This window comes from Euprymna scolopes, chromosome 11, assembly GCF_053919585.1.
Source record: "Euprymna scolopes isolate OS-2025 chromosome 11, ASM5391958v1, whole genome shotgun sequence".
Lineage (NCBI taxonomy): Eukaryota > Metazoa > Mollusca > Cephalopoda > Sepiida > Sepiolidae > Euprymna > Euprymna scolopes.
Genome location: NC_136492.1, coordinates 106,410,332 through 106,437,774, shown reverse-complemented (window position 1 = coordinate 106,437,774; position 27,443 = coordinate 106,410,332). Strand labels below are relative to the sequence as shown.

General features: G+C 33.9%; 1 protein-coding gene across 3 annotated transcripts in view; it reads left to right on the top strand.

Moving 5' to 3' along the window:
- The window catches only part of LOC145288039 (protein KRI1 homolog), a 76,957-nt gene that overhangs the window by 36,129 nt on the left and 13,385 nt on the right, over positions 1–27,443 (top strand). For 2 of the 3 annotated variants that reach the window (XM_080136055.1, XM_080136057.1), the window contains exons 9-16: positions 1,671–1,797; positions 3,651–3,746; positions 6,571–6,735; positions 9,536–9,614; positions 11,799–11,893; positions 19,487–19,583; positions 24,363–24,493; positions 27,064–27,128. In XM_080136055.1, the coding sequence (XP_079992181.1) occupies positions 1,671–1,797; positions 3,651–3,746; positions 6,571–6,735; positions 9,536–9,614; positions 11,799–11,893; positions 19,487–19,583; positions 24,363–24,493; positions 27,064–27,128 (855 nt within the window). Of the gene's footprint in view, positions 1–1,670; positions 1,798–3,650; positions 3,747–6,570; positions 6,736–9,535; positions 9,615–11,797; positions 11,894–19,486; positions 19,584–24,362; positions 24,494–27,063; positions 27,129–27,443 lie in introns of all 3 variants that reach the window. The other variant, XM_080136056.1, reaches the window with a different exon arrangement.

Sequence of the window (27,443 nt, the reverse complement as noted above, 5' to 3'; positions counted from 1 at the left end):
TCCTATCCTTTGTATATTTGCTTCAGTTTCTACTTTAAAAATGGTCTTTAATTTTGGGTAGCCATATTGGATTTGGGACTATTATAGCAAAATTACACCTAACTTCAAATTTCATTTTTTTCTTTCCTGCAGTAAAAATTCTGTTTAGCCAATATAATTTCAAACATAAAAAAGAAATATAGAGAAAACTATTTAATCATTCCTAAGAAGGATGACATTTTTATGTAAAAATGGTAAAACCAACATTTTGATTGTCTGTCTTTGGTTGATATTTATACAGACGAAAAATCTTTGGATTATTTAGACTATTATCCCCATCTTGGATATTATTCTTACAATGTTTAGTGATGTAACCTCTGACCATCTTCAAATGCATTTTGTTGAACTTGAGAATTTCTATAGAATTTTATACAAAATCTTTCATTTAACCCACGATGGTAACTTGCTCTCATTCTGTCAGTCATGACCAAGTATAAGTCTTAAGCAATACATAGTTGTATTTTTGGTATCATCCACACCTGAGGATTGAACCTTCAATCTCCAGAAGACTGTCACTTAGAATTGCTTATTACTTAGTATTTTTATCTATTACTCCTTGCAAAAAAATTTGGAAACTTTTCAATCGTTAAAAAAAAAAAAAATGAAAACAGTTTGTAGATTGCTATAAACAAAACAGATGTTAGTTTGTTTTTTATTGTTTCATCTTTCTTGTCAACGTGTGTATCATTTCTGCATTCCTCCAGTTGTGTCCACATCTCGACATGTATATCAGCCATCACAACAACATCTTCATTTCACTTCACCATCCGACATCACCTTCTAGTGACTATATGTATTCTGTACATGCACAAGTGTCTTTCATGTTTAACTACATTGTGGTGAGACCCGAGTTAGAAATGTCGATACACAATTTTTAGTTGCCATTACTCACACATCCATTTAAAAAGTTTGCGATGCCATGAAACAAAACGATGAATATACAAGATAAAAATATGTGAAAAATATTCCTTGCTGACATTTTTTACGTCTCTATCTTTGTAAAGTTATGTCTGTATATTTTAATGTACAGGATTCACTCCTAAGCTAATTAACCAATTATTATTAACTTTTTGAGCGTGCTTACTAGGCTAAAACCACCCAAATGCGGCTACATTCAGTTTATTTTAGCTTTACACAAAGGAAGATGACAAAGAAGGTTGAAACCCTTTTTTAAAATTCAAATACCTCCAACTTTTGTGAAATTTTAACAAAAAATATTAGACATTATTCAACAAATAATCCCCAAATTTCAGTTTTCTTTTCTTAAAGATTGAGGGAAGGGGTATAATATGTGCACAATCTCCCATTTGAAAGTTCAATGCATCAGATTTGCATTGAATTTTATCCATAGTCCTTAGACAGCAATTAAGCAAGACCCCTTAAATTTTAGACAGTTTCTAAGAATAATAGATTTTGATAAAATTAGAATAAGGATATGGTTTTAGTGTCATTATATCTTGATGTTTAATCTTCATAAAGAACATAAAGGTGGTACAACACTGTTCTATTCAGGGAATTAATTTTACTCGTCTTGGAGTGCATGTTCATTTAGAATGTGCATACATTTAGAACTTGTGATTCACATTTTGAAAGTGTAGGATTTATTTTGTGGACATTTTCTCTTAATCCAGGATCCCTTCATATGAAGCTATTGTTGGAAATGAGGATTCGATCGACGAAGATGTTAAGATTCTTCAGAAACAAGAAGACTTTGAGAGGGAATACAACTTCAGATTTCAAGAACCTGATAAGAATTTTGTAAGTTTAATTTTTAATTTTATAAAGAGAATTATGATGAGATTTTGTTCAACTCATTGTTTTGTATAAAAAAAAAGGAATTTTCTCAAAAGAGATTTTAGTTTTGTTTTATCAATTTAGTGTGTATAAACTGTTGTTTTTTTTTTTTTAAGACTTGCAGAATATCTGACCAAGTAAATCCTCATAAGAAACTAGAAGAATACATATATATAATAATAATATATAGTAATAATAAAACTATTCCAGAAATACTGTAAAATAGAACTTTACTGAAATTTAAGAAAATCATACAAAGAAAAAAAGCAATTTTAAACCTTATCTTGGGACTACCCTGCCCCTCTCAAAACTGACTACATAGCTGATTACAGAATTGTTAGGCATTGTTGCAGAAATGTTGAAGGCTGTGGTTGAAACAAGAATTTAGATGATCACAGACTTGACATCAGATCATAAAAAAGAGGCTATCCTGAAATTGTGAATTGTTACAAAGCTAAAGAGATCTACTATATAACAGTAATTACAGTCTTAACATTGATGAATCAAATCCTGAAAGTGATTGAGAGAATAATTTAGTTAGATAAGTATAGATGAAAAGCAGTTTGGTTTTATTCCTGCACAAAATACCACTGCTGCTTAGTACCTTGGTAAGAAGAAACTGTATTTTGCTTTTTGTGGATTTAGAGAAAGCTTTCGATAAGCAAGTCAAGAGATGTCTGGAGGACTTTGCATAAATTAAAGCCAAACAATTAGTGAAAATTATATGATTGTCCAGAATTCCCCCTATATTCAAAAACAAAAATACAGAAAAATCTTAATGATGCCAATAAAGAAACAAGAAATCATATAAATTAGTTGTATTTTTATAAAGAAAATCATTTTAAAATAATTTTAATCTATTATTGTCAAATCATAGGCATAACAAGGTTGATCTCACAAGTTTGAATTATTGTGGAGTTATTTGCCCTTGTTTATGCAAGATAACAGCATGAGATGGTCTATTTTTACTCATAAAATCTGATTTTCTTAGTTAAAAATAAAGCTACTTCATCAATTTATGTGAATTTTGGAATGTGACATTTTTGTTCCGTCACGGGTACATACACCATACAGAATTTTTTTTCTATTTTAATGTAGGAAGAATTCTGGACGAGAAGCAAATATTGTTCCAGCAATATACAGAAATGCTTAAAGTGGTGTTAGAATTAACAGCACATTTAGTGACAAGTTTAATGTTAAAGTAGTACATCAACGTTTTGTATTGAGTCCGTGGCTTTTCATTTATGTCTCGGGATTTTTGTACAGATTGTCTGGAAGAGATGCTGCTGTAAGATAAATAATGGCCAGATACTTTACTCCTGCATTTTGAACTTTAATTCAAACCATTAATTAAGAAACAAATCAAAAGTATGTTCTTTGAGATGACAAAGGTCCTTATCTATGACAAACTGATGAAAATGCCATTGGCCCTTTCTAGTGATGTTTGAACATCCAAAATAGAAAGCAAAATTAATGAATAATTACAACTGAATAGAATAAAAGGTTCTTAGCCTTTGGGCCAGGATCAAAGTGTAGTATCTCTTCTCATGCTGCACTTCATTTTTTTTTTTTGCTTCACTTTTTTTTTGCTTCAAAATTTTTGGTTTTGGTTTGTGGAGGAGAAATCCTTCATGACTGATACATTTTTTATTTTTGTAACTCACCAGAATGCCCCGTTTTAGGGAGCTGGTTTCTCCCAACATTAAAAATCAACCTTGTGTCTAACTCTGCCCTCGTGGAGAGACAAGTAAAAAAAACAAAAAACAATTGCAACTGAATTTATTATCCAATGTAATAAATCTTTTTTAACTTTTCAGATTAAAAGTTATCCAAGGAGAATCAAGAATTCTGTCAGACCTGAAGACAATACAAGAATTGAGAGAAGGAAAAAAGTCATAGAAAGAAAGAAAAAGGTTTGGAATTTACAACATTGTTTTTTATATGAAACTAGCGAGGGATACCTGGCGTTGCTCGGGTGTTTGTAGGTGTGTGTGAAAAAAACCCGAAAATGTGAAAAAAAAACAGGTTCCCGTGAAAAAAAAAAAACGAAGCCTTGACGACGCGCAGTTTGAAAATAGTAAAGTGTGAAAAAAAAACAGGTGCGCGTTTTTGATTGACGTGACGGCGATAGCTATTCAGCAGTTAGCATTTTGTGCAGGACAGTTTTTAATGAGGTCAATAAATGGGTTTGTTTGTTTTTAAAAACCCGCTCCCTGTTTATTAGGGGGAGTGTCTCGTCTCGAAATGAAAGCTACCGTCTGATATGACGAAGTCGACATTGACCAAACATTACTTAGCTCGCTAGAGACCACTGGCTTTCGGCCAGTGATTAGAGTCGAGTTTCGCTTTTTTTTATACCGAAAACCGAATGTAACGCGTGCCGATGCGGGAAATGTCGAATAATTAACGTTTGAAAGTCAATAAAATTAAATAGACAGGCGAGCTCCGTGGTTAAGTGTGAGATATTACAATTTATAGATGATATAAAAAGTTTTAAGAAGTTGTGAAGCGAGCGAGCGCTTCTCTGAAAGAAGCCTGTTGTGGACATCGAGGAAAAGCGTACATACATACATTTTCGCTTTTATATATATAGATTAGCAGATGAATCTGGTGTTTAGTATAAAATGACAGATTTTGTTTAAATTTATGAAAAACTTATGTGTACACTAGGAGTTCTCACACAGGCTGTCATCAGAGATTACTCACTGATAATAAACTGGTGTTCCTTGGAGTCTGAGTGACAATAAGTTTCTCCTGATTTTCAGTATTTTCCATTTTTTTTTATAACTATTGCAAATAATTTTGTGCTATCACAACAGCTACTTGCTATTGATTCCTCACTGGCAACAACTATTGGTCTTCACAAAAATTTGTGTGGCAAAAAGCCATCTCAAAGTTCCAGCCTTCTTCACACTCATCTAGTGATGGTCTAATTAGTACTTCTCTTCCTCAGTCTTTCCATCCTCCGTGACCCTTTACAATTATTTGGTGTGATGCTACTCTATGCCAACACCACCATATATATGTATATATATATATTTTTCTTTTTTTTTTGGCGGGGGGGGGGGGGATAAATTACAATTTTATGGTTTTAGTTTTTTTTGGTTCTATATAGTTTTCCTCTCGATCTTTTTGTTTTACTTCTGCTGCAGTTTTCTGTATGTCCAATTAGCATTTGTAGCTCATGGGAGTTAGTTTCTGTATTCAAGGGTTTTCCTTAAAATTTCAGCTGTTTTCAGCATTACGGTCTGTCGTATAGTGTCAATCTTTCCCTTGATTTTGTTTTCTAATATTTTTTCCAGGTTCTTTGGGACTGTTCCTAGTGCTCCTACAATTCTTGGTATTATATTGATTTTCTTCATGTTTAATATTCCTTTCAGTTCTCTGGCAATTTCTGCATAGTTGTTTATTCACCCTGTCATCTGCTGGGATGGCAAAAAGAAACCAAACAATAAATAAATTCCTGAAAATCTTCTACAATTTTGAAATTAAAAAAATAAAAATCTTTATATGTTGTTTGCTTTTAACAAATGATAATTGGGTTCAGGCATGGTCCCACAGGGTCAAAGCATCATTGTCACTATCCCAGAGTGCTTCACCAGTTTCTCACAATACTATGAGACTTTGTTGGATTCTTATCTCTCTATCCACACTGATGCAGTTAAACCTTTATCTTGGATCTATTTTTTAATTATTTTTTCTTGTTTGACAGAGAAAGTTCAAGATTAGTTAAGAATGTGAAAGTTAAGTTGGCAATAAAAGTTCATTATCCAATTCTAAAAAAAAAAAATATGATTGTTTTTCATTTCTAACACATTTTTCTTGTAGGTCTTCATAATTTTCAAACTTATATAATTTAATACATATATAGGATGTATATACCAGTGCAGGTTAATAATATTGGGAAATGCTTGTACCTTTAAAATGCAAGATTTCAGACTCCTAAATACTGAAATGCAAAAAAGAAAAAAAAAAAAACTACTGCTGTTCAGCAAATTGAGTGGAAATAGAACTTATATGTAGCTGTTCATTTGAATCTGTAATCATAAAAATTGGTCAGTCATCTCATAAGATGTATAGAAATAACATACTGAATTTTCAAGAGTCTATGACTACATCACCACAGAGTTGCATCCCTGTGCTTCTTTTATAAATAGTTCCAAAGAATATGTTCTGATGAGCTTACTTCACTTGTACCCTCCCCCCAACGAAATACTCTTGCCCCACTTGATTAACAGCAAAATCTCACCTCTTCACTGTAGAGGTTCCTAGATGCCGGATGTTTTACTACTTTAATAATTTCTTTTCTCAGACCACTTTGGAATTCCCTCCCTATTTCCCTGGGCATACAAATCTGCAGAAATTTAAATGTAATGTGAACAAACATCTTGCTGCCCCTTCTCAGAATCTCATACACACGCACACACAAAAAAAGCATCCCCTCAAGCTTCAGTGACAATATGCCTCGTTTGTGTTGAATAAAAATAAAAATATAAAATTGTAAATTCTTGTTATGTTGTGTCATACAATAATGTCACTTTATATGCTGTCAATTATAGGAATGTGTTGATGTATATAAAAACAGGAAGTCAAGAAAAAATATTCTTCTTATCAAACACTATGATAATGTTGTATGCACTTTGATCAGCATGACTTATCCAAGTTATTTGGGTGATGTAGAGTTGAATAATATATATATATACGTATTCTTGACAAAACTTATTTGATTTGATTCAGGAAATGGAAAAGAAACAAGAGGAACTGAAACAAATAAAAAAGAAGAAACGGAAGCAGATAATGGACAAAATTGCAGAATTAAAAGAAATGACTGGTAATTCTTCTCTTGGGATTCTTGATCTTGACGAAGAATTTGATGCGAAAAAGCACGACGAAATGATGCAGGTTTGTTATTTCCATCCTTTTTTTTTGTTTTTAAATAAACTTTTTTGTTGTCTTTCAAAATCTCTTCATATAAATATTGTGAAGATGTTGAGTTTTGTTGTAATTTGCATTAAATGACTTCATCACGAATTAGTGAAAGTACGTTTGCATCTTATGCTTCTGAATTTTTTCAGATGGAAGTCAGAGGTTATATTGACTGAAACGTGCGAATAACACTCAAAAATGCAAACAGTAGTCCAAATAATCCAAATACATTTAAATCATTTGGAAATTATTTTGATTGAACTTACTATCACCTGCTATGGTTCAAAAAGTAGTGAAAAATATCACTACTTTTTGAACCATATCATTTTTTTTTTTTTACTACTACTACTACCACTGGATTTAATACTTAATCACTAATTATCTAGAGTCACTGAAGAATAAGAATTAATGAGTCAGAAATGATTATCAGCTGAGAGATGAGGAATATTATGGGAGTACTAACATTGATCTAATGTATGAATTAGATTTAATTACTTATGAGGTGATCAATGACAAAAACTTGTTAATTTTTGATTTAAAAACAACCAAATTGTAATCAACAGGAAAACAGGTATTTGGTAATCCACAGGCAGAAAGCCCTTGCAAAGTAGCTCTTTGAAAATTCTGTCAGACATTAGGCACTCGGAGGGGAAAAAAGAAAGTCACTTTCTGTTCTGTTAGTAGCAAGGAAAGTTCTTATTGTGAATATCTTACAAGGAAGAACCAAGGATTGGAGCTCAGTCGCACACTTTTCATGAAATGATAGACTAGACCGAGATGAGAAAGGAGTTGTAGGGAGGACTCCCATATAAGCAAATTTTTGCATGTATCAAAAGAGTCCATAAATTAACCTTCGTAGGCAACACTACTATAAGATGATTTAGATCCACCACGTGGAGAATCTCGAGGCAGTTGCTGACAATTTTACCGAACATTGTATGTGAGAATGGCAATGTACAACACATGTCCAATCTGTACTCTTGTATGGCATCAAGATGTGGCATCAAAATGAGACGATATTGGCTGCAGTGCATAGTCATCAGAAACACTCCAAAGTATGTCCCACATTGATGTTGATAGCTAAAAGTCGCTTAAGACATGAAAAGAATCAAATTATTCTTGTTACATGTGACAATGTGAAGTACATAATCACAAGGAATAAAACAAAATGTGCGTCTCTCTTTCAATGCTGTTGTGTGCTGTGGTTTTCTATTCATTTTCATCTCTTCTCGTTCTGGCCATGGCGTCATCTCTCACATTGACAATTGCTAATTACCAAGGGTGTGAGCATTTAGTTTATGAGTACAAAAAAAATAAATAGAATAACTCAAATTCACAAAAGAAAACGCAACTATGTACATCGTTGATAAATCATTTGTGCTTTGCGTGTGGATGATAAAGAACCTCTAACTATTGTGTGTTGATGACTGTCGTTCAAGGCATCTTTGTCGTCAGTTGATCAGTTCATCTTATCTGCTAAAGCTCTGCTTGATCTGACTCCAATTTCTCCAATCTCTCTCGGGGGACTTCTGAGCTTCCAAATATCGGCAACTGTGCAAAATTAACTCTGAATATATCAACCTCTATTTTGTCTTAGTGACCAACACACTTGATTCATAGAAACTGACTTCTTCTGCAATCGCCATACCAACCAGTTGTTCTATCAGCCACTCTCAGCTGCCTATTTGTAAACTGACCACCAACCGTGAGGTATCTTCAGGTCTCAAGAATTCAAAAGATCTTGACAGCCTCCACATTGTCTTTTTACTAATCTTACTTTCTATACTTTTGCTCTTTTCTTATTATCGGGGTGGGGGTGGGGGTGGCTTTGGGTGAATGGGTGTAGTACTTCCATAGTATCACACCTGCATGTTCAGTTTTTTATGAGCTCTGAAAGATGTGTGGCACTGAGCTGTTCATACTTTTGGTAACTCAATGAAAAGAATTCAATCAACTCTTTTTATTGAATCACAAGTTCAGTGTTTTACTCTTTCTCTTTCCTGGGAGTTATTGCAGAAATTAAACATCGTTTAAAATCAAACTCTCTTAGAATTAAGTCTGTTTTACTTTTAAGACATACACGGATCCTGAATTGATGTCATCAAGTATAGTTCTTCAAGGCTTATGTTCAAATAAATGACCACTGGATTACTTATCAGCTCAAAAAGGGAACTAACTTTTATTTGTTTCACTTGAAATTACCTGAGCATGTTTGCCAATCTATAAGGGATTATTATGAGCTAAGCTAATCTACCCATTCCTAGAATAATGAACTTACCCAGAGATAATAAATATAGTTACACAGAAACATCCTGGCAGCAATTTGTGGCAGTTATGGCGTCAGAATCATGATGTGTACTTCTGTAACATACTTTTGCTAATACACATTTTGTTAATTATATCATTGTGTTTGTTTTGGTTATTACCGGCCTACAAAATCACAACTATTTTTTCTTTTTCTTATTAATGCTAAATCATTCTAACAATCCCTACAAATTTTTATATTTAGAAATGACCCAAACAACCTATAAGCTTTCTCCATCTCTCCTGAAAGCTCACCTAGTTTTGTAATACCCCTACATTGATTTATTTATGAAAAGAAATTATGGATGACCTAAGTTATCTTTATTATTTCTTTACCTCTTGTCTTCAATAATATTTAACTAACAGTGACAATGAGGCTATAGGCATAGAATATAGATTTAAATGAGTGACATGACAGGCATTCTCCTTGGTGTATGAATTTCATAATATTTGTACTTTTTCTTTCTTTCAGGCAATGTTTAGTAATTATAAAGAAAAAGGAGATGAAAAACCAGTATTTTCTGATGATGACTGGGATGAAACTTATTATGGTAAGACACTTTATTTCATCTTCATCATAATCTTTTTTATTTAAAAATTTTTATTTTTTGTTTCATTCCTTCTTTTTCTTTCTAACTAGCATAGCTGATTTTGAAATAGGTTGACTTAAAGGCTATAGACTGTATGGTTCTTAGAATTAAAGGACATTTACAATCCCTGAGAAAATGGTCCAACCTCATACAACTCGTAATTCAGGAAATGAATATCCATTAGGCATATAAATAAAGTACATTTGAAGTTAAAATCTTTGTAGTCTTTGGTTATGAATATGTCAGCCACTCAAGAAATGTATCCAGTGCACGACTTCATCACTGGTTCTTGAAAGGCAAGCAGTAATTTGATACTTATCAAGAATACAACAGTGGAACTGAGGGAAAAAAAAAACTTCTTTTACACGTAGTTCAGTTTTTATTTATTTTATTTTCCATCCATCTATTTTTGAATTGTGATTCCAAGAATATGGAGTTATGAAAAAGTTTCAACCAAGAAATTAATTCAACCAAAAATAGAATTGATTCTTTTCATGCTGGGAGACTCAAATTAAGTGACAGAGAAATGAAATCAAACATTTTGGTGGTAAATAGTATGATTGTTATGTAATACATGGATCAAAGAATCTTCAATACCTGGTGTAGGCGTAAACAGAAAATAAAACAATATGAGATTGACTTTTTTAAAACAGAATTTGAAAATCAGTTGACAATGGCTAATAAGGGTAGTTAATTAGCAGAAGTTGGAAGTTCTTCACAATAACTGCCTCGGGCATATCTTGCAGTGCTGGAAAATCAATCATATATCTAATGATTTGGAGATGCAGCTTGGTGGGAGAGCTAATGGTGTACTCCTCCTTACTTCTCTGTCTGAGTGATACAAGTGTGTTTGAAGATAATTGAAGACCTGGACAACAACCATCAATGAAAATTTGGCTGAAGTCTCAATTCACAGGTCTTCAATGGTGGAATCTTGTGTGTTCTTGCTCAAGACTGCCATGCATGGGCCACTATGATTTGGAATATAGTACAGGCTAGGGAAGTCAATCGAAGTGACCACCATTACAACAACAAAAGCACTGGGTTTTGAATTTATACAGTTGAATGTTCATTATAAATAGAAATAATGTGTGGAGTATTGTTGTCATATTTGGGCTGGTGCATCTGCTACTAGTCTCTCACTCCTAGACAAGGTTCAAAAGAGAGTCGTCAACCTGATAGGTCCTGAACTGTCATCTAAGCTTCAGCCTCTGTCCCATCGACGAAATGTAGCATCCCTCTGCCTGTTCTACAAGTACTTTAACAGTGAATGCTTTGACGAACTGCAAGCACTCGTACCCCCTCAATGTAAATAACCCTGACAAACCCGACCAGCAACTAAATCCCACGTCTTCACAGTAGAGATCCCTAGATGTAAGAGAGCCTTCTACTTCAGTAATTTCTTGCCCAGATCCGCTAGACTTTAGAATTCCCTTCCGGGTTCCTGCTTCCCCAACTGTACTGACATGCAGAAGTTCAAGTGTAACGTGGACCGACATCTTGCTGCCCAACTCCCCACATAGTACCGCTGTAGATTATGTCATTGATAGTAGCCCCTACATCAAAGTGGCAATGTGCCTTGTTTGGGGTGAAAATGTAATAATAAAAAAAAAAATTTAAAAAAAGTAAAGAAATTTTCATGCAAGAAAAACTGTATTAAAAAAGAATTAAGAATTTCTGTACATGTCAATAAATGTGTGGAAAGTAGATAGAATGGATTTGTAATGTGAAGTAAATTCATGGAATTTCTGCCATTACCAACAAGCAGAGTGTTATCGCTGTCATGATGTATGAAAATGAAATCTGGCTAGTGAGGATTGGAGATATGTATTGCATGGAGAGAGATGACATGATGGGTGTGTAATGCAAGTCTTAGACTGACCAGAGGTAGGTTAGTTTGGAAGTCAATTTCTAAAAGACACCCAACGCATGCCATAATGTAAAATGAACGTTAACGTGAATATGATGATGAAACGTTTAACTGAAGCAATTTTATTTTAACATCTGATAATGTTTATTTGAAAAAAAAAAAATGCATGAGGGAAATTAAAATTTTGAATCTCTTTTTCTGTTCTACTGCTAGAAGTAAGAAGTTTGAATTTTAAAATTTATTTTTAAATTGTTGTTTCACATTTGCTTGGTCAGATGATGCTGATGCTGGTTATGAAAATGATGGTGAAATGCCAGGATGTAGTTATGATGTCCAGGAAGAACTTGATATTGATGATCCAAATTTCAATGTAAGTAATTTTTCTTTCTCAAAAAACATATTGAGGTACTCTTTTACTTTAAATTAAAATGAAAAATTCTGACAACTGGATGGAGTATTGTTGCCACATCTGCGCAAGAGCTGCTAAAAGCAGCTTGTCCTGCCTTGGTAGAGTTAAAAATAGACTTCATTGTCTAGTGGAGGATGCTCTTTTCTCTTCCCTGCAACCTCTTTCCCACAGAAGAGATGTTGCGAGCCTGTCTCTGCTCTACTGTTATTTTCATGGCAAGTGCTCATCTGAGCTCCAATCTATGGTTCCCTTGTCCTAACTTTCACGAAAATACTTGTCTAGCTGAAATCACTATCAATAATTTCCCGCACTCATTATCTGTGCCTAAACCTAAATGTAGATTCCATGAATAAAGCTTCTTTCTTAGAACTGCACGCCTGTGGAACTCTGTTCTGTTTTTCTGCTTTCCAACTGACTACAATATGATTGTTTTCAAGTCTAATGTGAACAAATTCTTGATGAGCCATCCTCTTAAGTAATCCAATTTACCAAATTTCTACTAATAACGATTACTAAGACATGTTCCCTTTGACCACTGTACACTCATTAACTTTTATCCCCTATGCATTAGCACATATTTTTGTATTGTCGATTCCCTCCCCCTTTTTCTGTTTCATATATTTTTTTTTTTTTTACACGGTGGTCACCACTTATCAAGGCCCCGGAAGCCACTCAGGGATAAGGGTTATTGCAAGTACAGTATGTTAGTGTGGAGATTTGATGAAGTGTTTACTTAAGGGGGCGGTTCATTAGGAATTTGTTAACGTTGGACTTGAAGACATCCAAGTTGTAGTCAGGTGGGAAGCAGGCAGACGGAACAGAGTTCCACAGGCGTGCAGTTCTAAGAAAGAAGCTTTGTTCATGGAATCCATGTTTTGATTTAGGCACAGATAAAGAGTGGGGGAAATTTTTCACAGTGGATTCGGCTAGACGGGTGTTTTTCGTGAAAGATTGGCGAGGGGGGACCAGAGATTGGAGTTCAGACGAGCACCTGCCATGGAAATAATGATAAAACAAGGATAGGCTCGCAACGTCTCTTCTGTGGGAGAGAGGTTGCAGGGTAGAGAAAAGGGCATCCCCCACTAAGCCACAAAGTCTATTTTGTACTCTGTCAAGGCAGGATTGGCTGTTTTTAGCAGCTCCTGCCCAGATATGGCAGCAGTATTCCATCCTTGGACGTACTTGGCTTTTATATAGATAGAGAATTGCATTGTTAGTGAGATATCTTCTGGAGCGGTAGAAGGATCCCACCATCTTTCCAGCGTCCTTGGCAACAGACTCGATGTACGTGTTCCATTTCAGATCAGGAGTAAGGTCAAACCCAGAAGCTTATCAAAACACGGGGCCTCTCCCAGACGAGAGCCATCCATCCCAATTGATGCCAGATGGGGATCAGAGCATTGATGATGTAAGGATAGGAGTTTTATTTTAGATGCATTAAAGGTAACCAGCCACGTCTTCCCCCACTGAACCACGCGCTCGAGATCGGAGGAGAGAGAATCAGAGAGAACTTTGTCATTTACAGCCTTTGATGTGTTGCCGTAGATGGTCGTGTCATCAGCATAGATGTCAACGAATGATTTAAGTATGTGTTTAAGGAGGTAATTGATGTAGATCAGGAAGAGAGTTGGGCCCAGGATTGACCCTTGAGGGACTCCAGCATTAATACTGCAGGCCTCTGATTTTTGTTCATTGACAACTACTCTTATGAGCCTATCGGAGAGAAATGATTTAATGATTGAGAAAACATTTCCAGTTATACCGTAGCTGGAAATCTTGTGAAGTAGACCCTTATGCCATACTTTGTCGAAGGCCTTTGATATGTCAAGAGCAATTGCCCTAGAAAGGAAGCCTTTGTCAAGAGATTAACTAATCCTGTGAGATATAACCGTTAGCACATCTGCGGTAGATCTTGTAGAACGGAATCCATATTGTGTGTCACTAAGAAGGTTGTTTCTGCTGAGGTGGTTGACTATTTCTCTATTTAATATGGATTCCAGCAACTTACTCATAACACACAGGAGACTTATTGGTCTGTACTGAGAGGGAGATGACTTATCACCTGAATTCTTAAATACAGGGCATACTGATGAGGTTTTCCAGGGAGTCGGAAAGCACTTCTCCTTAAGGCAGCACTTAAACAGTTTCGTAAGTATGGGAGCAAGTTCTGGTTGAAGCTTTTTTAACACTATAATTGGGATGCCGTCAGGGCCAGTTACTTTACTGGAATCAAGGTTCTTGATTAGCTTGGCGACCTCATGCACGGATATTTGTATGTTACCTAGCGTGTTCTGTGTTATAGGAGGAAATATGGGGAGTTGATGGCCTTCGTCACATAGGGTAGAATTAGCTGCAAAGTTCTTTGCAAATAGTTTGGCCTTGTCTGATGCTGATGAGATGACCTCTGGTCCATTGATAATGGTTGGGATAGAACGCACACTTCTGTTCAGGATCCTATTTGTTATTTGCCAAAACTGGTGGGAACCAAGCCGCTGATCAGCTACCTTGGATTTAACAGACTGGGCATATAGCTCTCTTGCATTTTTTATTACTCTTTTACAGTGGTTGCTGGCAGTCCTGAAAGCAGCTTTAGTCTCAGTGCATCTATTACGTTGGTAGTTATGGAAAAAGTGATTTCTGTGCGTGATAGCAGCAGCACATTCTGAGGAGAACCATGGCTGGCTGTTAGGTTTTTGTTGGAATTTTTTAGATGGTATGAATTGGTCTATGCCTACAATTAACCATTCGGTCAGATCTGATACTATAGAGGACACTTCCTTTTTAAACATGGAGTGCAGAGGTAAATCAGATATGAATGTACGGAAGCTATCCCAGTCAGCACTAGAGTATCGGTATACAGTACGGTGGAGGGGTATGTCTGGGGGCTTATTACATTTCGTTTTTATTTTAACTGATACGACGGAGTGGTCGGAGGATCCTAGAGGAGAATGAACGGAACATAGCTCAGGAGAAGTTAAGAGAAAAAGGTTTAGGAAGCTTGCATATTGACCGGGTGTATCAGGCACACGGGTGGGTTTGCGAACAATCTGAGTGAGGTCATAAGCAATGGCACAATCATGACAAAACCTCCCCTCATCGTCTGTCTTATTTGAATGGGTCAGCCATTCCACATTATGGATGTTGAAGTCACCACAGATGTGGATGTTAGCCGAGGGATGTGCAGACAGGATGTGGTCTATTTTCTCAGATATGCTCTTAAAGATAGTAACTCCGCTGTTGTGGGGCCAATAGAGGGCAAATATAAATGCAGTGGTGTTAGCAAGTGTAACCCGGAAGCACATATAGGGTAAATTAGGATCTTCTCTAGAGATATCCCTGCTACACGGGAAGCCATCTTTAATGTAGGCACATATTCCATGCCCATGGCGATCTTGGGTGTCAGATTTAGCTGTTAAGTTAGAGTATCCGTTAATTATGAACTCATCTAGGGAAGTGGTCGGCCCTATTCCAGTTTCGCTTAGAAATAATATGTTCGGTTTTGTCTCCTGTAATTGGGTTTCAACCTCTGGAAGGTTGGAACGTAGATCCCTGATGTTGGAGAAGGAGACCTAGTAGTAGGGGTCTACGTTGGAAGATGGGGTTCTAGGTTTATTCGAGTGTTTTTTCTGGAGATATTTCATGTTGAGGTTTTGGGATTTGTGGAACAGGTCGGCATACTTGGTTAGAGCAGTACAGAGAGGGAAAGTAAGAGAGAAAAAGACAGGAATTTTTTTTTTTTTTATGTAGCACATGAAAAGAAAAAGCCATAACAATTACCCACTAGTATGGCATCGAGAGGCCCCACTAGAGACTACTGCATGGTCCAGATCTACTCACCAAATGGCAATACAGCAGTCCCAATACTTTGCGCCTGCTGATAGGACAGCCTCCTTAGTGGTTAATCCAAGGTTCGGGTCCCTGACTATCAGACGGATAACATCAGCCCAGACAAAACGTTTACCTCCAGCACCCTTATTAGTGACATGGCCACAAGGATAGACATAGAGAGAGAAAAATCTCAGACTACTGTTCACCAAGTACTACCGACCGATATATATACATATTGTTTATAAACAAAGCGGTTAGAGCACTGTAAAAGTGGTGGATGGATGTTTGCTTAAATAAACATTTGGCAAGATTATTTACGGGCATCGCTCCCGTGGGTCGATCAGTAGAACTGTTGACTGTCAACGCGATGATTCTAGGTTCAATCCTCGGCTTGGGAGAGGTGCTAGTCTAGCAGCACTGATGATACAATGAAACAGGACTGTATGTTGATGACTACATATATATATATATATATATATATATATATGTATATATATGTATAAGCATCTTTTTAGTCTGGAGAGACAATGGATAACCCCTGTAAATATAGATATATTATTTATATTAAAAGTATGCATTTCATATTTCAGTCATGTACCATCGTTTCATTGACATAGGTAGACCTGAAATGAAACCATGGTATTTTTCTGGAATATGTAAGTTATAGATTTTAAGTAAATAATTTGGACTTTAACTCTTAGGATAAAACACTTTATTGATTTCTTTTCAACATACCAGAATGCACAAATATAAGTGTGTATATATATATATATATATATATATATATATATATATATATATATATATATAACTACTTAATTTACTCACATAAAATTAATATACGTAAGTATAGATTTATGCATAAACTTTAAGTATTTACTTCAAAAGTGCTCAAAAAAGTAGAGCTAGTTAGTAATGTATAAAATATATATGGCGATTAAGCTACACTGAATATTCCGTGTTTCATCCACTCTAGGACTCCTCAGGCTTATGCGCGAATTCTGTGGTTGTTTATCGTTTTTATATGCTCCTCTTCTATTGAGATTTTAGTTAGCCAATCAGCTTTCTAGTATCCACCGCACCCTTCCTATCAGCCAATGGGCATGCATTTTATCAGACAAAGGATCTGTTTTAAAACTAGGTTAGTGTTTTTTTTTTTTTTGTTAGTTTATATATAAATATATATATGTGTACATACATATATGCACACATACATATATGTGTGATCGTTTATGTATATTCATGTTTATTTAATTTATTTATTTGTTTATTTTCTATTGTTTTTGTTAGTTTTAAAACTATCTTGTATCGCTATCCTAGAGTAAATTTTATCTTGTGAACACAGTTATTTGCTATTTCTCTTCTACAGTTTAATAGATGTTGGGGTTCTTTAAAGTACAGGATAGCAAATTTTTCGTGAAGGCATAATCTACATTGGTCGTCTAGGTCCCTACACGTGGTAGCTTGTCTTATTATTTTCCATTCGACTACCGGAGAATGTCCGCTTTCCTTGAGTTCCCAGTATTTATTCGCTAGTGTTCTTTTTATACAGTGTTTTTTATTGTTGAATGTACTTTTGTGGTCATAGTATCGGATTTTGAAATCTAAGGAAGTCATGTCTACGTAATATTTCTTGTTATTCGGGTTTTCTTTCGCAAATATTGTTGCCTGATAAACTACGCTTTTGGTTAGACATTTATTTTGAACTGGGCAAAGTGTGCGGTGTCTACAGTTGCATTTATCTTGTTCGTTATTAGTATTTTTATTTATAGTATGGTTGTTCTTGTCCGGGGTTGGTTTATTATTATTGTTGTTATTATTATTATCATTATTATTATTATTTCTGCTAGTGTTAGTTTTATTTTTGTCATGGTGTTTACATTTTTTATTGTTTATTTTGTTGTTGTTTACATTGTTTTTATTTAATATTTTGTTATGTGCTTTAATTATCATCTCTAAATTTTTGCAACGACTGTAGGATAATTTTAAGGTATTTTTATTGAAGATTTTGTGTAAGGGGTTGGTTGCGGGAAGGGTTTTTTTCAATAAGATCTAGAAATTTCTTACCAAGTTTTGTTTTTAACATTTGATTGTATGGGGCCTGTATACCAAATTATAGTTCTTTTTCTTCTATTTTTAATTTTATTATAGTTATTGGTGTTTTGTTGCTTATATTTGATATCGATATTTTTGTATCCACTATTTTTTAGGGCTGTTTCGTAGATATTGGTTGACCTGTTAAATGCATTTTCATCGCTTGAGTTATTACTGAGTCTACTTACGATCGAGTTAGGAATGTGTTCTATAATTGATGGTGGGTGATTGGACTTAGGGTTTACGTATATTGGAGTAGTGTTATCTTTTAAGTAGGGTTCATATGTGTTTTTATCTAAATTTAACGTGACGTCCAGGAAGTTTGTTATTTTTATGTTAGCTGATACGTCTGCTTTTAGGCCTAATTTTTTCATTTCCTTGTATATGATTTTCTTAAAGTTATCTCCCTTGACTTTGTTGGAGTTTTTTTATTATAGCTAGTCCGTCATCTCTATATAGGCCGATATCCATAGTATCAAATATGCTTGTAAGGGTATATAGAATGAATAATCCCACAAGATCTGATGCTTCTGCAGAATCCCTGGCACCCATCGCCAAATCAAACGAATTTTTCATTTTAGTTTTTATCCATTGGTTATTATTATTTATTAGAACTGATTTTCTACATTTTTTAATGATGTTGATTTTTTCCGAGGATATATCAGTGTATGCCTCGGCAAATTCTAGGGCAGATGTTGTTTCCATTCGATGTTACCAACAAAAAGTTGATTTTGTACATGATAAACCTGGTGTGTGGGGAAAAGAAATTCCATCCCCACGTCAGCCATCTTGGGTGTCATGCTAACCAAAATTTCTGTTTTAAACCTTACGAAAATGGTATACATTTAAATTAACAATATTTCAAAAATAAACTTTTATAAATATATATATATATATATATATATATATATATATATATATATAAAGCCTAATTTTCAATAATGACTAGTGGTTGAGTTTATTTTTCAAATATTTTTTTTGCTAGAAGGCTGGCCTATTTTTAGTTTTAAACAAGAAATTCTATCCCATTGCTTAAGCCTTTTGTTAATAGCATAAACCTGGACAGATGACTTGAATAACCCCTGTGTGACAGACCGCCAGCAAGTTTGCTGCCCAGTTATATATCTGTTTGAAGGTTTTGCTTACAACACCAAATATTCCCAAATGGTCATCCATCTTAGCACTAACTCGACCCTTACATAGTTTTACTCTCATCATCTGACAAAAAGCTGTGACATAAATCTCTTATTTTATGCCAAACATTAATGAAATCTTAAAATAAGAAAAACAAAAACAAAACTTCTGAATCTTTGTTTGACAGAAAATCTTTTATCAGATAAAAAGTCATCATCATCGGTTTAACATGCTGGCATGCATTGGACAGCTTTTAGAAATTGATTTTCAAACTACTCTATCTCTGCCCAAGTCTTTATTTATTCATCTTTCTCTTAAATCCGTCCTTTGCAATAGAAATACTTAAGAACCATAAAAATGAAGAAACTGATTTGCCTTGTCATCGCTTCCGGTAGCAGCTGCACCAGTAGTTAGGAAGTACATTAGCTGACTATAACAAAAAAAAAAATCTATTCAATTCTTAAAAAAAAAATGTGGCATTTTTTTTTTAATTTGCAGATGGATGCTGATTATGATCCATTTCAAAATCGAAGAATTAAGAAAGAAAGAAAACGAAACAAGAAATCAAAGAAAGTTAAACCATTTTTCAATGCAGGTAAAAAAAAAAATTTTTTCTTTACTTTTTCTTTATTACATTTTCACCCCAAACAAGGCACATTGCCACTACTGGGGTACTATGTAGGGATTTGGGCAGCAAGATGTCGGTTCACGTTACACTTGAACTTCTGCACGTTAGTACTGTTGGGGAAGCAGGGACCTGGAATGGAATTCCAGAGTCTAGCAGTTCTGGGGAAGAAACTATTGGAGTAAAAAGATCTTTTACATCTAGGGATCTCTACAGTGTAGGGCTGAGATTTAGCAGCCTGTCGGGTTTGTCGAGGGTGCTCACGTCATGGGGGCACAAGTGATTGCAGTTCGTCAGAGTATTCACCACTAAAATACTTGTAGAAAAGGCAGAGGGATGCAACATTTCGTCGATGGGACAGAGGCTGAAGCTTAGATGCCAGTTCAGGGCCTATCAGGTTTGCGACTCTCTTTTGAACCCTGTCAAGGAGCGAGAGACTAGTAGCAGATGCACCAGCCTAGATGTCACAGCAATACTCCATACATGGGCGAATGGTGGCCTTATAGAGGTACAGAATACTTTCGGGTGTTAGTAGTTGTCTAGCACGGTAGAGAGAGCCCACCTGTCTTGCAGTGGGCCACTTCAATGTAATTGTTCCAACTCATGTTTCCTGTAAATGTTAGGCTAAGGAGTTTGAAAGATGTACTCTCAGATAAAGAGTCGTTGGCCATTGCTATAGGTGGTAGAGAGGGTTACTTGTAATTATTGAATGAAACTAGTTTAGTCTTGGCGGCATTGAACGCGACCAACCACTTTTGTCCCCATTCCACCACAGATTGGAGGTCTTCCTCTAGTGTTTCTGCCATTTCTTTAGATATGTGTTCATTCGTCTTCCTGTCGTGCCTGCCATAGAGTGTAGTGTCATCAGCATATATACCCATCTCAGAGGCAATTTTGTCGGGGAGGTCATTTACTTTTGATCTTTACATTTCTAATATAAGTTTATTTAAAAAAGTTGATCAGTCATTCCTAACCCATGATATCCCTGGTAATAATTACTGAAAATCTAAATTAATTATATATATATTAGTATATTTCGGAAGCATTTTTATTTCTCTTGCGATCCGTCTTTTCATTTGGCTAGTCAATGTTCAAACGTTCAGGTCAAGTGTAAAAAGAAATTTGTATAAACAAATTGACCACCAATCAGGTTCAATATGAAGGAGGAGAGGGTACGCTTAAGTGCTTTTAAACGATTTTAATTCATCATGGGTCCATAGATGACTCATGAAAGTAAAGATGTTCGCAGCTACGGCAAATTTCTTTTTACACTCAAACAGAACATTGAAATATTGGCCCGTTAAATGAAAAAAAAAAACCCAGATCATAAGAGAAATAAATAGGAATTATCCCTGCTGTTCAATGAAGCATGCACATATATATATTAGCATAATTTTCTTTAAGAAAATATGATAGCACAAAATTACAAATGTATTGATTCCTTAGAAACCGTTTATAAAATAAATATAGAAACCGTTTATAAAATAAATATGCAAATTAAGATGTTTGTGGGTATTTGCACTTTATTATATATTTACAGTATTTCAAAATGTTATGTTATATTAAAGAATCAAATGAACACAATTTGTTTTGATGTTAATATAGGTAGGATAAATGAAAAAACTTTTGCATATATTCATTTAGAAAACATAATACATCTTCCAAGAAGATTTACCAGGTCGGATGAAGGATAGAACAAGATGGTATGAAAGAATCAACCGAAGATTTTCATCCTTGGACCCAAAATCAACAGATTAGACAATTCCTGTAATGATCTGGTCCCTGTGGATTGCGGTGTAAGGCTGGTTTGGTGCAGTTCTAGGAGGTCCACCCTCCCAGGCTTTGCTTTCTCTCTTTGAGAAAGGGTTAGTTTATTGCTAATCATCTGAAATGCCCTGCCAAGAATGCTGACGGAGCTGCCCAGGCACCTTTTGCAGGTCAGAGTGACCCTCCTCTAGGACGCTGACTTCTCCCACTTTCCGTTTCTGGTGTCACTATTCTTGCAGTGGAAGAGAACTAAATACTACCCACACTACTATGACAAGACGATGATAATACAGGTCTAGTATAATCCTACAAACCGTTTCCGTTCCGTGGTAGAACAGGCGAACACAACCTACGAAAACAAATTATTTTTTCAAATCTTCTTTACTTAAAGAAATGCATTAACATCAATGCTTTTTGATGTTGTACTATTTTATTTGTTTTTAAAATGAAGGAAAAAAAATGTTTCTGAACATGATCTAATGGTAAAAAATTTGGTGCTTGTGCAGCTATGTTACTGCACTATTTTTTAAATAGTATTTTCAAGTTAAATTCAATTTTTATGATATTTTTATTTATTAAATTGTTAGGTGAAAGTATAGAATAGTTACAAAACATCCTCCCTTCCCATGTTAAGAATGGGTTTCTAAATAACGTTATTATTTCAGTGTGATAACATAGATGCACAAGTACCAAAAATTTGAATAAGATTCTTATGTTTATGTTGTGCAGACTTTTGTTATTGCAGAAAAAAGTATTAGTTTACTTTTTTTTTACTTCAATATTTTCAAATTTTCTTGTGTTTCTGGGAAACTATTTTCTCTGGTGTATGATTTTGTTTACTATGAGATGAGGGCAAATTTAAGGTTTCTATTATGATCCTGGTATTCTGGAGTTGGACCCAGAACTTTGGGTTAGTGTCATGGGTTAAGGAAGGGAAGCTTTTATCCTCTTCATCGTCAAGGGAAGATAACTCATAATACAACTAAATCATAATTTGATGATATCATTAACTTTGATTTGAAAATCATTGAAATTACCTTTGCTCCAAAGGTTACAAAAATATGAAAATCTTACATAAAAACACAAATTATTTTTTTTTTGTTTTCATAAAGCATAAAACAATTCTTATCTTCACAACCTGATAAATCTGCATCACATTCAATTAGAATCTGACTTTCATTTGTTAATAGTAAAAAAAATATTGAGCTTTCGATTTTTACTAGAAAGAAATTCTAATTGATCATGACTTGTTTTTTTAAAACCTATTTTGATATGTGAATAAGGTTATCAAGAGAATTTGCAAAAGGTCTGTTAAAATGAAATCGTAAGAGAGCATATCCGATTTATCTTGGAAGTGATAAGCCTGATGTTTTTTTTAACTTTTGAGATGAGGATTGACTTGGGTTATTTAGATTACCATCCTTATCTTGGATATTATTCTGTCGACATTTTGATCAATTTAACTTTCATGTTTTTAAACTCTGGAATTTTTATATAAAGAATCTATACAGAAGTTCAAAAGGAAATCTTTATTTAATTCTTGGGGTATATTGTTCTCATTATGTCTGTAAAAGTTTGTTGAAAGTTCAAATAAAGTTTATAATTTAATTGAAAAAAAACAAAACATCTCGTCTCTTTTTTTTTTTTTTTAAAAACTAACTTCAATTTTAAAATTTCGATGTTTGAAAAACAGTCCATAATATATGTCATTATAAAAGTTCTATTTTTGTTTGATAAAAAGAATAAAACAATTATTAAAAAGTTCTGTAAATATATTAAAAACTCACTCAGAAAGACACCCATTTATTTAAATATCTTTTATTTAAAAAAAAAATCTTGCTCACGAATATTCGTCAAAATTTAATATTTAAAAATATTATTTTAAAAATATATTAATTGTCGCTGAAGTTAATGTTTTAAAGAATAATTAAATAAATATTGAATAGTCTTAAAAACGCACACAGAAAAAAAAAACACGGTACATAAAAATCAATCTTGGTCGCAAAAATACGAAACAGAAAGACACCCATTTATTTAAATATCTTTTATTTAAATACGTTCGTTTTGTTACTTGCTTAAAAAAAATGTTTTGTAAATATGTATTTTTTCTTTTAAATCTTCAAAAATTTTGTAAATATATTTAAAAAAAAAAATTGCTGGCATGTTTGCTATTTGACGTGTTTACAAACAACCAACACTATGTGCTTGTGCCAATGTCAAGGTCGAATCACTGGTGTTAGTTGAAATGTTTGCCGGTCACAACCAGGCGACGGCATCTGCTACAGGGTATCTATTTACTTGATCCCAGATTTCTGCATTTGGCAAGACACACTTGAAGACGGTAAAAAGTTTCATTGATCGAAATGTTGTGAGAATGACATCCAACATTAGAACACAAGTTTGAATAAACCATAATAATTTGAATAAACCATAATTGAATAAACCATAATAATTTGAATAAACCATAATAATTTGAATAAAACAAATGACAATGTACCATTTACTATCAACAACTTTTTTATTTGAACTCTTTGTTAATTTGTGTGTGCTTGCTAATCGATTTTTTAAATATATTGTTTGAAACAAAAGCAATATCATACACTTAATAGTCATGTCGAAAATAGTAATATATCCAAAAATTATGAAAATTCATTGAGTAGAACAACTGCTAGTAAAATAATGTCTTTCACAATAGGCAACATATTGCAGCCATGAACGAGTAATCTAAAATATTTTAAGAGTTATGTCCCCTGCATATAGACTGCTAGTGTTATAACATCTACAAAAATGTGATTTTACCCAATTTTCTGTAAAAATGACTTTTAACTTGCTACTCCATGATTTTTCCTAATTTTTGTATATATTACTATTTTCAACATGACAATTAAGTACGTAATATTGTTTTTGCTTAAAGCGACATATTTTAAAAAATTGATCTGTTAACTGTATGTTAACAAGTACCAATTTGTGTTTTTTTTCTAGATGAAACGACATTTGATGAATATTTTGACGAGTATTACAAATTGGATTATGAAGATTTAATTGATGATCAACCATGTCGTTTCCAGTATCGATCGGTTTTACCAAATGATTTTGGTTTGTCAACAGACGAGGTTTGTGTTTTCTTTCCCACCAATCCTTAAAATTTTTATTTGCTTCTGCAATGTATACTCAATCAGTCATGTTTTGTTTTTATTGAATTGACGTTATAATTATTTGAAAACTTGAAATATCTTTTCAGTTTATCAATAAACTGACACTGTCACTGGCATGCGACAATCGTTAACAGATTAGTGCAGTTTTATCAGAACACATCTACTACTCACTGTTATCTCCCTTGCACAGATCATTTGAGGGTCAACATTTTGTTGCACACAATTATTGTAACAGAATTCAGAAACAGATATCTCTTTGGTTCACTTCTGTTTAGTAACTATGTGATCACACAAAATCAATTACACACACATTAAATCGGTTGTCCTTTTCTAAAATAGACTAGCAATTTTGCAATAATAAGTTATCATTTTTAAATCGTTGAATTGTGTGTTCTTGTTTTTAACATCATTAAATCTCCCGATAAGGTGACCAGAAGTATTATGTAAAATCAAAGTCCATTTTGCTATGTCAAATGCATACATAACATTAAATCTTTATAATCAAACCAAAGAGGACAACTGTTTCTTATTTTCATATTTTTTTTTTTTTTTTTTTTTTTACATGGGGTTCACCACTTATCAAGGCCTGGAAGCCACTCAGTGATAAGGGTTATTGCGTGTAGAGTAATCAATGAGATAGTATTGTAGTAATCATTAGTATTGGAGATTTGATAGAGTGTCTTACTTTAGGGGGCGGTTTGTAAGGAATTTGTTTATGTTGGATTTGAAGACATCCAAGTTGTAGTCAGGTGGGAAACAGGCGAACGGAAGAGAGTTCCACAATCGTGCACTTCTGAGAAAGAAGCTCTGCTCATGGAATCTACGTTTGGATTTAGGCACAGATAAAGAGTGGGGAAAATTATTGACAGTAGTTTCAGCCAGATGGGTGTTTCTCGTGAAAGATTGGCGAGGGGGGTGACGAGAGATTGGAGCTCAGACGAGCACTTGCCATGGAAATAACGATAAAACAAAGACAGACTCGCAACGTCTCTTCTGTGGGAGAGAGGCTGCAGGGAAGAGAAAAGGGCAACCCCCACCAAACCTCAAAGTCTATCAAATTTGTCCATGTATTAGCACTTTTAGGTAGCATTGTTACAAATCTGAGATAAAGAAAAATAATCAGCCATCACATCTTAACAATGTATTCAAATAAATTAACCATCATGCATTGTAATTTAGTCACATCCTCACATGTTAGGAGATTTGATCAATTAGGCCACTGGCCAGAAGCTAAAAACAAACATGAACATTGCTGACGTTGTCCTGGTGACTTTTCCAAAATTTAGAAGTGAGGTTATTTGTTTGTATTCGACAAAAGGGAGAGATAGGTTAAATTGTGCCTGTCATAAATATAGATTCAGGTCCTTGCACTAAAAAATGACATCATTGTTTGAAGTCGTAGCAAGTAAGATCTGTTGAACAGTCAGACTGTTGATAATAAAAGAGTTTTACAAAATGTTTGCAGATTTTTAGCTACTACTAACATGATTACATTTATGGCCGTCTCTTTAATTTTTCTTTTCATAAAAGTCAATCTTTCCTTAAATTTTATAAATTATTTTTTTAAATATAATAAAAAAAAGATGTATCATTTTCATCAATCTTAATTAAAACTACTGCTTTTATGTTAAAACAAACTAATAAAGCATGTTTATGCTTTTTCCTAATAAAATAATGTTACATTTTATTTTTCAAATAAAAATACCATTTTCATTTGAAGAACAAACCATAATATTCTGCAAATATATAAGCGTTTGTCTGTGTACATGCAATAGTGTCAAAATACATACTTATAGCAAGTGAGCTATACAAACATTTGTTTATTTCTACTAAAAAAAATTGCTAGGCCAGGCTAACTGTTAGTCTGAAAATTTTGTGTCCAGAGAAATGGGTTGTCGGAATCAGGGAATATTTGAATAATAAGTAAACAAGCTCATTTTAGGTTAAATACTATTTATTACACTTTAAACACAAATTATATTTACAGCACGAATATTCCGTCATCTTGTCCATTCTCTCTCGAACTGTCCAGTCTTTTCTTTTCATCTAAGGGCAATAACTCTTACTTCCTTTATTAGAGTTATTTCCCCTTTAGCTTTTGATCACTATAACATTTGTGATAAGTGTATATTTTATACTACTGCAAACCTCTAGAGTATTGAATAGTTATATATATATATATATATATTCCCTATATATTGCGCTTGGTACTGTATGATACGTTGGGGGGGGGGGTACACGATAAAACTCGATAAGTTGATAAATTTTATTTTTTTGTAATTATTTTTCTATTTGATCATTTTTCATAATTTTTGGAATTTATACTAATTTCGACATAACATGTAAGTCCGTAATAATATTTTAACCTGAAATTTATTCGTTTGAAATCCAATCATACTGCTGGAGCACTCTTTAATTAAACGTTTAAACAGGTTTCATAGTTAATGTTTTTAAAAGGATCTTTTGTTTTCCATTTTTTTTTTTTTAATGTAAAGTAAAACACTTTCTTTTTTTCTTTTTTTTTTTAGATTCTGAATACTGACGACAAAGAACTGAATACCTGGTGCCCACTTCGCAAAATGCTTCAATACAGGTATTTTTGATGTTCGTTTGAACATTTCTGAATTTTTATCATTTTAAGAATTCTGGAAAATAAATCCAATTTTTTACTTACCTTAATGTTTTTGCATGTAAGCGAGAAAGGTAATGGAACTGAGTGTGCTGTGTGATCTATGGGCAAAAGTAGTATAATCAGATCATATGATCACCTAACATTACACATTGTAATCTTGTCTTTCTACAACCATTGTATTTTTTTTTTTTACCCTTATTCTTTTGTTTCCACCTTTTCTTCTTTATCATAACTTAATGCACTTCATCGCAAAGCCCTGGCCATTCAGAAGTTCTT